The 16,574-nt window shown below is 35.5% G+C and overlaps 2 protein-coding genes across 2 annotated transcripts; both read right to left on the reverse strand.

Annotated features, from left to right (window-relative positions):
• Positions 1-2,089: 2,089 nt before the first annotated feature.
• On the reverse strand, positions 2,090-3,108 carry LOC123639700 (olfactory receptor 9K2). The gene has a single exon (XM_045553759.1). The coding sequence runs from the start codon at positions 3,049-3,051 to the stop codon at positions 2,110-2,112; it is 942 nt and encodes a 313-aa protein (XP_045409715.1). The 5' UTR covers positions 3,052-3,108; the 3' UTR covers positions 2,090-2,109.
• An 11,995-nt stretch (positions 3,109-15,103) lies between these two features.
• LOC123640548 (olfactory receptor 9K2-like) lies at positions 15,104-16,072 on the reverse strand. Its single transcript, XM_045555159.1, has one exon. The coding sequence runs from the start codon at positions 16,043-16,045 to the stop codon at positions 15,104-15,106; it is 942 nt and encodes a 313-aa protein (XP_045411115.1). The 5' UTR covers positions 16,046-16,072.
• Positions 16,073-16,574: the final 502 nt, after the last annotated feature.

Raw genomic sequence — 16,574 nt, forward strand, 5'->3', positions numbered from 1 at the left:
AGGGTCTATCTGCAAATACAATCACAATCTGGGGTACTAGGGGTTAGTCCTTCATTTTGAGGGGATACAATTCTGCCCATAACACATTTGTTTCCTTATCTTGTCTTACTGAATTAGCTAGAAATTTCAGTACAATATTTAAAAAGATAAGGTGAGAGAAGACATCCTTACCTTGTTCCTGATCATAGCAGGAAATGTCTAGTTTCTTGGCATTAAGTATGATGTTAGCTGTGGCTTTTCTATACAAGTTCTTTATCAAGGTGAGGAGGTTTTCCCATTATTTCTAGTTTCTGAGAGCTCCTGCACTTTTTGTACCATCTGTTTGTACCATCACCACACACATATTTAATTTAAAAAATGGGGAGATACAGCTCCTTTTTTGCACTCTTCTCATAGTAAGCAGTTAATGTGTTCTGTGCATTTTACCTACAGTTTTTCAAATCTGGCTTTTTTCATTGACACTGGCATACTTTAAGCCCACATCAATATCAGGAACCACTGCAGCAAGTTCCTTGACTCCAATCTAATGTCCTTTAAATCCATCTTCCACACAGCCCAAGAAGAGTTTCAATTATTACCAACCACCTTTTTTCAGGCCCCCCATCTTGTAATTTTTATTTGTACTTTTGGCACAAATTTCTGGATTGTAATGTACATCAAAAGATATGACCATCTCAATAATTTATAAACTCCCTAAAGAATTAGGTTATTTATCCTGAGCTTATACTGAGGCCAGTACACAAGTATTCAATAAAATTAATCAAATAAATAAATAAATTTAGAAGCATAGATGAGTAAATTTTGGATAATACTCTATTTTGATGACTCTCTCAATTCTGTACCTTCATTAAATATTCCTTAGCAAAGACAAGACAAAACTGTGAAGATCAAAATTGAAAGAATGATTGCTAGAAATTTTTTTCAGATTTCTATCACCTACTTTAGTTCTTCATATCAGGATCCAGCAACTAGCAGTGCCTCAGAGCACTCAATAATGCTGGAATATATAATGTTCCAATTTGATGTATATGGTGAAACTTGTTTATTTCTTCTTATTTTTAGTTAATCTCTATGTAACACATAAAAATGTTTGATCAAGGTGAAAATTTAATAAAAACATGCTAATGAAATTAGTTAAAAATTAGAAAAATATTTTTTTAATTTATTTATTAAATGTCAAAATATTAAGGGGGTACAAATGTTTTTGTTACATGGATAAATTGTATAATGCTGAACTCGGGCTTTTACAATGTCTGTTACCAGAATAGTGTTCATTGTATGCAACAGGTAAGTTTTATCCCTCACCTCCCTCACAACCTTCCCCCTTCTTGGTTTCCCGTGTCCTTTGCAACTCTTTGTGCCCATGTGTACTCATTGCTTAGCTTCTACTTGTTAGTGAGAACATGGGGTACTTGTTTTTCCATTCCTGAGATACTTCACTTAGGATAATACTTTCCAGTTCCATCCAAGTTGGTTGGAAAGACATTATTTCATCACTTTTTATGGCTGAGCAGTACTATATGATACACGCGCACACACACACACACACACACACACACACACACACACACACACACACCCCACATTTTCTTTATCCACTCATGAACTGATAGGCACCTAGGTTGATGCCATAGCTTTAAAATTGTGAATTGTGCTGCAATAAAACATTCAAATGCCAGACAAATATTTTATTTTTAAAAATCTGGGCATCTTTGTTAATTATCCATGATTATTTATAGGAGGAATAGGCAATCGCAAAGACAAACACTAGATAAAATTTTGTTAAAGCAGCATAATAAAATAAAATGTAAAAGTATTGTTCAATAGTATTCCATAAGAATAAATACATATAAATTCTGTGAAATATGTTATTGGAGACAAGTGGAAGGGCTCATCAATAAAAATTCTCCACTAACAGGGCATTTCCAATATCCAAGACTTTCACAATTAATAATGTCTCGGGGGGGAAAAAAGTAACATATGCAAAGTGTACATCATATGGAAAAAGGGTCTGACAGTATTTTTATGACATTCAGCAGAATGAATTTCATTAATGGCTACAAGGGGTATAAAATAGTCACAATACAATTGAAGAAAGAAAAATACTACTCACAGAATAGTATTTTTCTTCTCTAGAAGTTTTTTTAGGGCCTCTTTGACATCTTTGTTCCTCAGAGAGTAAATCAAAGGATTCAACATGGGAGTGACTAGAGAGTAACACAAGGATGCCACTTTGCTCAGTTCAGGAAATCTGTCAGGAGTAAGATACATAAAAAAGACAGCACCATACAGCACACTCACTACTCCCAGGTGAGAACTGCAAGTTGAAAAGGCTTTCTTACGTCCCTCTGTGGAACGTATCTTGAGAACTGTGGACACGATGTACATGTAAGAAACAACAATGACTATGATGGTGGGCAAGATAATGACAGAGGATAAGGAAAAAGATATCATTCTGTGGATAAAGAGGTCTGAACAAGATAGCCTCTGAAGTGGACGAGTATCACAGTAAAAGTGATCAACAGCCCGAGAAGCACAAAAGGATAAAGTAAATGTCATGCTGGTCTGAAGAACTGAGCTAATGCAGCCACAAAAATAGGAACCAGCCACCAACTGAGTGCAGAGACGTGTTGACATCTGAATGGAGTAGAGGAGAGGGTTGCAGATGGCAATGAAGCGGTCATAAGCCATGGCTGCCAGGAGAAATCCCTCAGTGACAATGAACAGGGCAAAGAGAAAGAGTTGAGCCACACAACCTGCAAAGGAGATGGACTTGCTCATAGACCAGAAGTTGATCATAGCCTTGGGTGCAATAACAGACGAATAGAAGAGATCAATGAAGGAGAGATTGCCTAGGAAAAAATACATTGGTGTGTTCAGCCGAGAATCAGTCATAATAATGACCATCATGCCAACATTTCCTAGAAGGACCGTGGAGTATACAAGCAGAAATAGCACGAAGAGGAGAATGTGAATCTCTGGGCGGACCCTGAAGCCTATGAGAATGAAGTCAGTCATTTCTGAGTGATTACTTGCTCCTCTGTCACCCATGGCAGAGAACCTGCTGAAAGGCACAAAGCAAAATAAACAAGTGAACTCTTGGCTTTGATCCTAACTTTCCGTAATCATAATTCATTTCAGCTTCATAGATATACTGTGACTTCTGTTAAAGCCAACCAACTAATGTTAAATATTATACAAAGATTAGTTGTTTTCCTTAATTCCTTTACTTAAGTGGTGGAATTGGCTCTTTTGTCTCTGTATCCAATACAATGCCTTCCTACCAAAATATCTTTCACGTTTACAAGTATCACTTCTCTATATATTTCCCACTCATGATTTACAGAATAACTTCAACATCATAGAACACAAATAATTGAGTAATTTACATTCAGGAAGCATGTTAGGTAGTCTGGAGATATTTCCGGGTTAAGTAGTCAAGTTTAGGGAAATGTAGGGGCTTAGAGTATGAACAGATATAAAGAGTTTTAAAAACTACTTAGGAGGTACAATTACCTTTTGGAAATCACAGAAACTGAATTCTGATGAAAGTTATATATCCACTAAAATAAAAGGTGGGTATATAACAGAAGTTATTAATACTCACATTTTAGGAATTCTCTTCCAGATAGGCAATCAAAGCCCATTTATAAAGAAAATTTCCCTGCAATTCATGAGCCCAGACTCACAGCTCTTTAAGAAGAGATCTATAGGTAGTCAAGATAAGAGTCACTTTAGAAATTAATACTGCAAAATACACATATGGGGAATTTTGATTTCATTCTTATTTACTGTGAATACAACATTCATAGCCTTGATTAACTCATTTGTTAGACAGCTCAAATAGGTTTTTAACTCCTTATATTAACAGTACAATCCACTTTTTCTCTCTCTGCAGGGTTTATATACCTAATTCTGTCTAGGCAATAATGATAACAAATCTTTATGTGGCACTGTTTATATGCCAAATAGTTTTCTAAATGCTTTTAGAATAGTTCATTTAGTCCATACAATAATAATATGAGGGAGGTATTATTAAATTCCTGTTTACAAAGAAACTGAGGTACAGAGAAAAAATGGCTATTGAAATTCATCTACTAGGATTATAATCAGGATTTTAAGCCAAAAAACTTGGTTCCAGAATCCATGCTCTTAATCACTACTAATGATTAATTACTTCACTATGTCGTGTTTTGATAGGGAGCCCTTCCTGTTCCTTTAACTGACATACTTTTCCTTGTAATTTAATTAAAGTTTCTTATCTTCAAAATAAATCCTCTAATTCTTCACCCTAGGTTAAAACATCTCTTCCAAACATATCACTATATTCTGATATTAATATGAAATATTAAGCATTCTTCAGTTGACCATAACTTACTTAAAATTAAACTCAACCTGTTGTCCATATATTGCTGGCATTGTGTTCTGTGTCTGGCAAATGATAATCAATATATAGGTAAAAGTTGGATGATAATGATTATGCAGAATCAGAGAAAAGCATGAAGGTATGTAATATCGCAGTGGTAAGTTTCAGTTTTAGACTGAGCTAGATCTAGATTCCAGTTCTGCTTCTCTCGCTTTCTAAGGGAGCCTGGACAGTTACTGATGCCCTCTGTGCCACTGCATCCCCATATATAAAGGAAGATGGTGTGAGAATAATATAACCTTCAAAGTATTCTTAGGGATAGAAAATGACATGTTTATAAATCATTTAGCACCATTTATGGCAGAGTAAGTATTCAGTAAATGTTAGCCATTATTATTTTATTATACATTTCAGTGCTTGGTTCACCCCATAAGTCACACCAAAATAATTAGTGCTAACTAGCCAGAAAGTTAATAACATGTATGTGGCATTTTTTGCATAAACCATTCTAAGGTGAGGAAATGAATAAAAGAAACTGTTAATAGAGGAAATAATTTTGCCAGAGAATAAAAAGATGATTCAGAGAAAAATTGCATGGTGTATTGTCATTTTGCAAGACTGTATTAAATGTTGAAAATGAAATATTTATAAGCTCTATCAAAAAGTAAGTATGCAAGTAATTACATTACAAAGAACTACAATTTTAGTTAGATCATGTTTTGGGTCTGAGAGATGGGAGATATAAGAAGTGAAAAAATTCTACCTGAAGTAGTCATGAAATACCACTTTTTGAAAAATAACATATTTTACTAATCTGCTTTTAATCTTGCATAGAGACAAGGATCCAGGTTATTTTAATTTTCAAGATTTATTCTTATCAAATTTAATGCAACATTACATTTCAATTTTACTATTAAATATTACTTATTCCTTACTTGACAATAACATCTTTAAGATTAAACTCAACTTGTTCACTGTATAATGTCACCATAATGTCCTATACCTGGCAAATGACAATCAATACATATTTATTACACAGATAAAAGTTGATTGATAATGAACATACAGAATCACAGAAAAATGTTTAATAAATTTATATCAGAAATGTTATAAATGTCACAACATCAGAAACATTAATAAATTTATGATTGAAGACATTTATATCTGGAAAGGGAGTTCTTCCCAAAGAGGCCAACAAACAAGTAGTCAGTTTGACACCGATTGTCAAAACCTTTCATGTTTTTTTTTTTGAGACAGAGTCTCACTTTGTTGCCTGGGCTAGAGTGAGTGCCGTGGCATCAGCCTAGCTCACAGCAACCTCAAACTCCTGGGCTCAAGCGATCCTCCTGCCTCAGCCTCCCGAGTAGCTGGGACTACAGGCATGCACCACCATGCCCAGCTAATTTTTTCTAGATATACTTTTAGTTGTCCAGATAATTTATTTCTATTTTTTAGTAGAGACGGGGTCTCGCTCAGGCTGGTCTCAAACTCCTGACCTCGAGCGATCCACCCGCCTCGGCCTCCCAGAGGGCTAGGATTACAGGCGTGAGCCACCATGCCCGGCCGTTCATGTTTTAAATGTTACTTTTACCTTGTACTCTTCGGTAGCTTGTCAGATTCTGTTAAAAATGAAGCTGCAGAATTCCAATGTTTTCTTGTTTATTGTTTAATTCTAGAAAGGGTGAACATAAAGTTATTTAATGACTGTGTCACAACTACACGGACTGAAAAATCATTACTTGAAGATAAAATGAACGCTTCCCCCCAAATTCGCATGCGTTACCCCAGCTTTACATTTTTGCCATACAAAAATGTCATCCTCTTTGCTCTGTTTAGAAAACTGTCCTTTCCTTTAGTAGTTGATTTCTTAAAAAATTCTATAGTCCTTTTTAGAAGAGAAACAAGGTGACTCTTGCAAATGTTGTTCTAACAAAACTGAAATAATTCCAGGAATTACATTCTATACATATGCAAAGTACGGCTGAGGAGCCAATCCACAGGATATTCTCTATCCTGCATTCTTAGATGCTTTATGTTTTTAAGGAAGAAGATCAGTTTGCCATGTACATGCAAGTAGAGGCCCTGAGCCATTTGGAATCTCTAATCAACTGCCAAAATATTAGCAGCAGTTGTCTGTAAGGGCTTTGGTTTTGCTATGGCACTGTAACTTTTTCAAATAATTGCAGCATTGAGATTTCACTTACCTAAGGGAGATAGTACCTCTGGGAGAGAAGAAAACAAGTCAGTTACTAAGACATCTAAGTTCCAGTAGCAAAGTCTAAGGACCTCAGAGGTTCAAGATTTAAAAAAAAAAATCTAACAGAACTTAAAGTACACACAAGGGTTTCTTCCCTTCCTTCATTGACCCATTTGGAACAGACCAAAATAAACTTCAATTTTAATTTCTTCACTGAAAAAGAATTTTTAATTAATTATTATACCACAATTTTTGGTAAACAAATAGAAACAGATATGAAAGAAAATAGCAAAATATAATTCATAGGAAAATTATTGGTTCTAGTTATAAAGATAATTTTATTCTTTTTGAAATTCCATTCAGCCAAAACTCTCCCTGATTATTTTTTAGCTATACTTTTCAATAGTAATTAATTATAGGTAATAGAATAACATGACCATCATATGGGGTAAAACCCAACAATTGTCCTCTAATTCATCAAGTAAAGTTAAATAATGACTGACTGAATCTAAAGTTGGGTTCACTTTGAAGTTTTAATTGCTTGAAAGTTATTTATTTATGTGTCATAAGTTAAGTTAATAATTTCTCATCAGTCCTTATATATTTTAAAATACCTTGAAGGATAGTGCTACATCAGTCAAAAACTCATCATTTATATTTGACAAAAATTAAATTTTTAAGATAACTGCTATAAAAGCATCATGTGAAATAGTAAAGAAAGGGGAATGGGTGAAAAGGAAGAAAATAATGGTGGCTCATAAAGTCATCATATATGTAGCTGGTCAAAGACAATAGTTATATTTATCCATCCATATTCCCTTTGGTCTGAGTAATTGCCTCAATATATTGAAGTTGTTTACCTGGTAGGGTGACAGAAACTTCACTGATGAAGGTTCTGAGACCTTGTGTTCCCGCCTTTGTTGAATTGTGGCAGTTCATTAATATTTGTAATTAGTCATGGCAGTACTAGAAGACTTCCTGGAAACTTCCCTGCGTTACTAACATACACTCTTCTCTGTACCCTTTCTATTAATACCTTTTGCTAATAAGAATCAGTTACACAAAAGAATACAAAGCATTTATTTTACCTGTTGGTCCAGCAAAATTAATGTGTTCAGGAGGAAGCCTCAAATTAGAGCTCATTTTAGCAATTGCTGTGCTCCGTGGTAAAATTATTCATCTGTTAGGTAGTAAGAATAATAATGCAGCAGAGATCATTGTCATAGGGACATCAAGAAAAAAAAGTTGAAGGGTAGTTGGTAGGTTTTATAGCAGTGGTTGCCATTCCCATTTGGAACCCTTGTAATTGGAACTATAGTCTGATTATGAGAGAAATAGATGACAGTTACTCAACGTTATAAAATGACAATGATCAGTTTGACCAAGCAAGTTTCAAAAAGGGAGTCCACCATTCGATAAGTTCATCTGATTCTGTTTACTCGGTGCATGATAATTCTATTGAATTCCACGGGTATGAGTACTTTGCCTTACCTCTCTTGTAAAACGAGTGCCTCCTGCCAAAGCACTAATGCCACGTGGCATAACAGTGACTGAGATGTTTGTTGATTACTGATACGGTGGTATTAACAAAAGCAATGTAAACAGGAAGGCAAAATGATATCTGGAGCAGTGTCTGAACAAGTAGGTATTCCTCTTGGTAGAAAAACACCAAAGCAATCAGGCTGAAACAGGATGGTTGGCTGATAGCCCTAGTTATGGGATGCTTATCAGAGACTTATTTTTGATGACTGTTTTCAGAAAACTGGACACTTAGCATTGGCAGTTTCCAGGTTAGTCTCTGTTGAGAAATTCATGTTGTTGAGTTCTATTGCTTCCACCATGCTTCTATCATTTATGAGGACCCAACGAATGAGCAGTGAGCTGAATGGAAAAGAAGTCAGAAAAGAATAAGTCATTGCTTTCCCTAGATTACTGAGAACTTTCTCCACATCTGATATGATGTGATTTACTGAGCATTTTTATGGGAAGCTAATATTCCCACATTTTTTTGACCATTCACAAAATCCTTATATATGCAGCTGGTCAGTGGCAATTGTTGATATACATCCATTCCATGTTCACTTTGACAACTTTGTCAATTATTCCTCAATTTTATTGCATCAAAGTTCCTAGATATCCAGCTAAACTATTAGCCCACTGCCACTAAGCCTGTGTAGGTATGTGTATTGGGCCATATACCAGGCACTAGAGCATCAAGTTATACAACTTGAATTTATGTCCATTAAGAATATGTTTCTTACCCAGTGTCCTTCAAGAAACACTTCTGAGTTGAACTGGTTTGGGCAGCAGTCCATTTCCAGTTGGTGCTTATATTACATGCAGCACCATCTATACACCTGGATCAATTCATTTTTTTCCTCAGAAACTGTGACTAGGAAATGTCACATATGATCACAGGTGTAGCTGGAAAGAAAGGTAGCAATGCAGCAGGAGCAGGTAAACTGGATATAGGAGCCATTCACTCATAAAAATTTACTTCTGACTTTAAAATACACTTGAGCCAGACATCATATATACAACTTTCACAAAAACAATATATATTTAATCATAATAGGAAATTCTGAGCAGTATATAAAATAGAAAATGAGAGAAATTAAAAATATCTCATTCTCACTACCATATGCAGAAGGTTTTATGGGGAAGTCTAGCATAAAGTTATTCCTATTTCAGTACCATTGTAATTGCCAGAGAACTCAATACCCCACTGTGAGAGTTCAATAAATCATCTAAGAAAAAATTAAATGAAGAAATAAGGGACTCCTGAGCTTAAGCGATCCTCCTGCCTCAGCCTCCGAGTAGCTGGGACTACAGGCATGCGCCACCATGCCCGGCTAATTTTTTCTATATATGCTTTTAGTTGTCCATATAATTTCTTTCTATTTTTAGTAGAGACAGGGTCTCGCTCTTCTCAGGCTGGTCTCGAACTCCTGAGCTCAAACGATCCACCCGCCTCAGCCTCCCAGAGTGCTAGGATTACAGGTGTGAGCCACCACGCCCGGCCCTTATTTTTATTATTAATACATGTTGTGCCATGTTATATTCACTTTCCTTTTTTCTATATTTACAAAAAGCTGCATGTTTTTGTTTGTTTTGATAGACCCCAGAATAATTGTTTGGTGTCAAAAACAGAAATACGTATTTGAAAATGGACATGGTAGGGTTCACTCCCTAAGTGTTGGACTGTAGTGGACTTTTTTTAATTTAGTCTGCCTGATATTAATTTCTCCTTACTAAAAATATGCTTGTACTTTTTATTTAAACTTTTATTTTAGAATAGTTTTAGATTTCAAAAGTGCAAAAATAGAACAGAGAGGTCCTACAAACCCCTTGCCAAGTTTCTCATGTTATTAACACCGTACACTACTATGGAACATTTGTCCCAACCAAGGAAGCAATAATGGCATGTTACTACTAACTGAACTCAAAACTTGATTCAGACTTTACTATTTTTTCCCCTAATACCCTTTTCCTGTTGCAGGATTCTGTTCAGAACTCCATCCAGAGCACCACATTAGTTTAGTTCTCATATCTCCTAGACTCCTCTTGGCTCTGACAGTTTCTCAGACTTTTCTTGTTTTTGATCACCTTGACTGTTTTGAGGAGCAATTGCCAGATGTTTTATAGAAGCCTTCTCAATTTGTTTTTTTCTGATGTTTTTCTCTTGGATAAAGTGGAAACATGGGGCTTGGGAGAAAGACCACAGAGATGAAGTGCCATTCTCATCATATCAGCACGTATGTATTATCAACGTGGCTTATCACTGATGATATTAATCTTGATCACCTGCCTGAAAGAGTGTTTTCTATGTTTCTCCATTATCAAGTTATTTCCCACACCTTCCATACTCTACTATCTATAAACAATTCACTAAGATTATCCTACCCTCAAGGGGGCAGAAGTTCCACCTCCTTGAGATTTGAAGGTATCTCACACATTATTAGGAATTCTTATGTTAGAAAATATACCTCTTCTCCCACATTTATATATTTAATCAATTATTGTTTATTATAAACTCATTATATCATTTTATACTTTGGGTTATAATCCAATATTGTGTTATTTACTTCATTGCTCAAATTTTCCAGCTTTGGCCATTGGATATTCTTTCAAATTAATTCTTGTGTCATTTTAAAATGCCCCGTCTTTTTTGTTTTTAAAAGACTCCTTACTTTTTGGCACTACCGTATGCTTAAGGCTTCTTGGATGCTCCTTGCCCTCACCCGAGAATCAGACATTTTTCCAAATATTCCTGGTTCCTTTTATTAGGGAATGGTGGTAAAAATTAGGATGGGGTGGTAGGTATGCTTGCTGCTACTGGGGTGTCATTGCTTCTAGACTCTCTACAGAGAGCTAGAAAATACACATGCTAACCCATGCATACATACATATCTATGATTATTTCCATCTATCTCTATATTAATCTAAAAATGAATTTATATTGATGTCTCCAACCCTAATACCATACCACATGGTTCACTCTAGTCTTCTCATTTGCTTATCTATAACGTTCCATTCCAACAGTGAGAAATCTGATAGTCTTCACAGTTCACCACTTACGCATTTACTTGTTCAATCCCAGTATGCATGCACAGCAGTTCCATTACTGTAAATCTGTACCCCTGTGAGAAACAACATTACCAGCCAGAGTACTGTATTTATTCACTATTTTTATTGTATTTAGTCTCATAGTTTCTAGCCAAAAGCTGTTTTCCAAAATTACTTAGGCCAGCACCGTTTTCCCTCCCTCTTCAGTGAGATTATGTCATACATTTGTACTACAGTGTGATATTTTCTCAGAGTCTGCATTTCAACCCAGGATCCCTTGATCTCCTAGTTGATTTCTTAAAACTTGTATACATAAGGTTCAATCTTTGAGCTGTGAAGTTCTACGGGATTTGCAAACACATGGTGTCATATATCTACCTCTACAGCACTACACAGATTATTCTCACCACTCCAAAAATTCCCTGAGGCTCCTCTAGTCAAACACTACTCCCTCCCCAAATCACTGGAAACTATGCATCTATTTTCATTTCTTATAGTTTTGCCTTTTTCAGGATGTCATATAAATGTAATCATACATTCACTCAGTAAAATGCATTTAATGTTGTTGCATGAATTAATAATTTGTTCCTTTTGTTTCTAAATAACATTCCATTGTGTGAATATGCCACGGTTTGCTTATCCATTCACCTATCAAAGAACATCTTTTTTTTTTTTATTCAGGATATTATGGGGGTACAAATATTTTGGTTACATGCAATGCATTTGCCCCACCCAAGCCAGGGCTACAAGTGTGTCCCTGCCCCATACAGTGCATTCTGCTTGCATAAGTTGTGGGTTTACTCCCCCATGCCCCCCAACTGGCTCCCAGTGAGTGTTATTACCATGTGAACACCTTAGTGTTGGTCAGTGAGTATCAATTTGATGGTGAGTACATGTGGTGCATGTTTTTCCATCCTTGTGATACCTCACTTCGAAGGATGGGCTCAATCTCTATCCAGGATAATATAAGAGCTGTTAGATCACCATTGTTTTTTGTAGTTGAGTAGTATTCCACGGTATACATATACCACATTTTATTAATCCACTTATGTATTGATGGGCACTTGGGTTGTTTCCACATCTTTGCAATTGTGAATTGTGCTGCCATAAACATTCGAGTGCAGATGTCTTTATTATAGAATGTCTTTTTTCCCTTTGGATAGATGCCTAGTAGTGGGATTGCTGGATCAAATGGTATTTCTATTTTTAGCTCTTTGAGGTATCTCCAAATTATTTTCCACAGGGGTTGTACTAATTTGCAGTCCCACCAGCAGTGTAAGAGTGCTCCAATCTTTCCACATCCATGTCAGCATTTGTTGTTTTTGGACTTTTTGATAAGGACCATTCTCACTGGAGTTAGGTGATATCTCAATGTAGTTTTGATCTGCATTTCCCTAATGATTAAAGATGTTGAGCACTTTTTTATATGTTTGCTGGCCATTGTTCCGTCTTTTTTTTAAAAGTTTCTGTTCATGTCCTTTGCCCATTTATTGATGGGGTTGTTTGATTTTTTTCTTGTTGATTTTCTTAAGTTCTATATAGATTCTTGTTATCAGCTCTTTATCCGATGTGCAGAAAGCAAAAATTTTCTCCCATTCTATAGGTTGTGTATTCACTCTAATGATAGTTTCCTTGGCTGTGCACAAGGTTTTTAATTTGATCAGGTCTCATTTGTTTATTTTTGTTGGTGCTGTGATTGCTTTGGGGGTCTTCTTCATAAATTCTTTGCCTAGGCCAATGTCTGAAAGAGTCTTCCCGACATTTTCTTCCAGAATTTTTAAGGTTTCATTCATGCCTCGAAGAACATCTTCATTGCTTCCAGGTTTGAGTGATTATGAATGAAGTTGCTATAAACATTCATGTGCAGTATTTATGAACATAACTTTTCAAATCACTTAGGTAAATACCTAGGAGCACAAATGCTTGTTTTTACAGTAAATCTACATTTAATTTCATAAGGAACTGCCAAACTGTCTGCTGTACCATTTTCCATCCCCAAAAGCAATGAAAGAGAATTCTTGATGCTCTACATCCTCTCCAGAATCTGATATTATCAGGTTTTGAAATTTTAGCCATTTAATAGGTGTGCCATTATGCCTTTAAGATTAAATTTTTTCTACTTAGATAAGGTCATAGTCAAGCGTCCAGCTACCCCATAGCATAGTGCAGGCAAGGTACCCAAAATTTGGTCTGCACGTTACTCCCTATCGGAAATTACATTTACAGAAAAGGAAAAAAAAGTTAGGAAATGCCTGGAGTTTTCATATAGCACTCAGTAAGAGCGGATTCTGGTAGCAGATTTTTCAACTTCATTCTTTGAGATGCCTTGGTCTCTACCAAATTACAAGGCTTTTTCTCTAGCTTTTCTCTCATTCAGTGTGCTCCACATACTCTTCCAATATATGCTTCTTCCTTATACTAGCCAAAGTGGTTTTTCAATTTTTACAAACAAGTAAACCTACCTGGAATACACTCAATGAAACAAATGAAAAGGGGATGTTTATAGTTGAAGTTCAGATAGTTGTGAAATAATATTAATTGATTTATTGGAAATATTGCTAAGGAATGAATTAAATCCATTTTTGAAATCTAGAACCACATTCAGAATTTGTAGTCTTTGGTTAGAGAATTTTTCTAAATGGAATACATAATAATTGGAAGAGAAGCATATTTTTATTAAGAGTATGTTACATATGAGGGTACTTCTGCTCTACCATCCTCATCCCTTCCTATGCTGCCCCTCCTTTTGTATCCTCTGAAAGGAGTTGGGATAATATTCTCTGTGATCACTGACACCTTCCAAAAAATTTACTGACTATATTGCTATATTCTGATACTACATTAATAGAAGCAGGCAAACATACATGAAATAGTGCAACACCTTTTACAACATCCCCTCACTTCTGCATCTTTCCATCAACATTACAATTTTAACCCATCATACATGTGTCATATTTGGAGATTTGAAGTACTTACAATTTGCATTTGAAAACATACGCTTTAATCAGGAAAATCATAGCTATGTGGCAACAAAATACTACCCAAAAAAGGTATAAATGCCCTCATTAAAGTTCAGCATCAATACAACAAATGTTTGGAAGACAAAGAGATCACATATAATTTAAATATCAAATACATAGCAGTAAAAGTTATGAACATATATCGCAACTATCAAAGAAAGAAAAATTATCAAGTACTAACTGGTGAAAGTTGTTTGAAACAATTTTGCAGTTTTGCAACTTTGCCCCCTCAAGACAGGATATCAATACTAAAAACTTTTCCTTTGTGGATTAGGGTATCCAGTTTTTAAAAGATTGTATATAAAATATTTTTCTCCATCTCTTTGATAGGATAACAAATCAATAACAATCAATACTAAAAACAAATTACAATCAAATACAATTAAACACCAATGGTTTACTGAGTTATTCTGTTAAATTCATGATGGCACAGGAGAAAAACAAACTTATACCATGGATTTTATTCAAGAATTACAGGTTTAGAATCAAGTCACTATGAATAGATTTTATAATAGAATTACATATTTCAATTCAAAAATTATCCTTCCCTGGGTTGGTGCTTCTGCTAATCATAAGAGATTATGCATTCTGAGTTTAATGTCCTTACCAAATCAACATTGCTGCCCAGCATCTCAATAGGCAACGAAGAAAAATAAATAAATCTTTCTTTCTCTCGCTATTGTAAAGTTATACCAATTAAGGGTAAGAAGTATATTTCTGTTAATAGAACGACTACAAATTTTATTCATGCCCAAGAAATCTAGATATAACACTGTTCTTATAGAAGAGTGAATGATGGACTAGTATTTCTCCTTAAATGAAAATAATTCATTTGTGGAACTGCCAACAGTTCCTTGGGACCCTTAAGTGACTCAAACTTGACCCCATATTAAAAGCAAATCAAAATCAAAGAATCAATGGGTCCATTATTGAAGAAATCACAAGAAAGTACAGTTAGGATAAAGCTTTTTTGTTCCATAGGATTTTTCTCAGAGCTTGTTTGACATCCTTGTTTCTTAGTGAGTAGATCAGAGGGTTTAACATGGGTGTGACCAATATGTGAAATACTGAAGCCACTTTGCGAAGTTCAAGATTGCTTGGAGATGTGAGATACACAAAGGAAACAGTCCCATAAAGCAAACTTACAACCCCCAGATGGGAGCTGCAAGTGGAGAAGGCTTTCTTTCTCCCTTCACTGGACGGGATCTTCAAGACTGTGGCCACAATGTACATGTAAGATATTACAATAACAACAATTGTAGGCAAAATAATTATGGCAGCCAAACTCAGAGATACTATCTTATTGACAAAAAGATTAGAACAGGAAATCTTCTCAATTTGATAAGAATCACAGTAAAAGTGATCAATGACTCGGGATGCACAGAAAGACACTGAGAATGTTACACTGACTTGGAGAATGGAACTGACCCAGCCACAGAAATAGGAACCAGCAACCATCTGTGTGCAGAGGCGTCTTGACATGTGCACACTATAAAGAAGAGGATTGCAGATGGCACTGAAGCGGTCATATGCCATGGCTGCCAGGACAAACGCCTCTGTTACAATGAACAGGGCAAAAAGGAAGAACTGGGCAGCACAACCTGCAAAGGAGATTGTCTTTTTCTCAGATAGGAAGTTGACCATGGCTTTAGGAGCAATAACAGTGGAGTAGAAGAGGTCAATGAAGGAGAGATTGCCTAGAAAGAAATACATTGGTGTGTTCAGCTGAGAGTCTGTCACAATGATTGCCATCATACTAATGTTCCCCAGAACGATCATGCCATAGACCAGCAGGAATAGGAAGAAGAGGAGAACGTGGAACTCTGGACGGACCCTGAAGCCTACAAGAATGAAGTCAGTTACATCTGAATAGTTGCCTGCTCCCTTGTCACCCATGGTAAGAACCTGCTAAGAGTTACAAGGTAAGATTAAAAATTGAATTTTCTACCTATATCTTGGTGTCATAAAAATATCCCTTTTTTGTTGTAGAAGATGAAATTTGTGTTGTCATCTCCTTTTTTTCACTCAATTCTCTTATGTGTGAATTGCTGTACCCTTTTATAGAAACTGAATATGAGATATATTGGGATTGCCCATCATCACAAAAGTATGCTATGAAGTTCATCATTTTCTAATGTGTTTCTCCAAACCCAGTGCTCTTTCCATTATAACAATATGCCTTTCACTCTTAGAACATTATAGCATTATTCCTTTATATCTGTTTAGCTCCTCACTTGATTTACATGGTAAGCTTAATAAATAGTATCTGAAGGTTTTGAGAGATGTATAAATACTTGTTCTCATCTTTAGATTTAAAACTCTATGAATAGACATTAGACATTTATAGAGGTCAATACAATATTAACAGTTTGTGATAGTTTGAAATAAGTTACCAAGGGATTTAGTTGAGTATTCTGAATTGAAA

Source organism: Lemur catta, chromosome 6 (assembly GCF_020740605.2).
Source record: "Lemur catta isolate mLemCat1 chromosome 6, mLemCat1.pri, whole genome shotgun sequence".
Lineage (NCBI taxonomy): Eukaryota > Metazoa > Chordata > Mammalia > Primates > Lemuridae > Lemur > Lemur catta.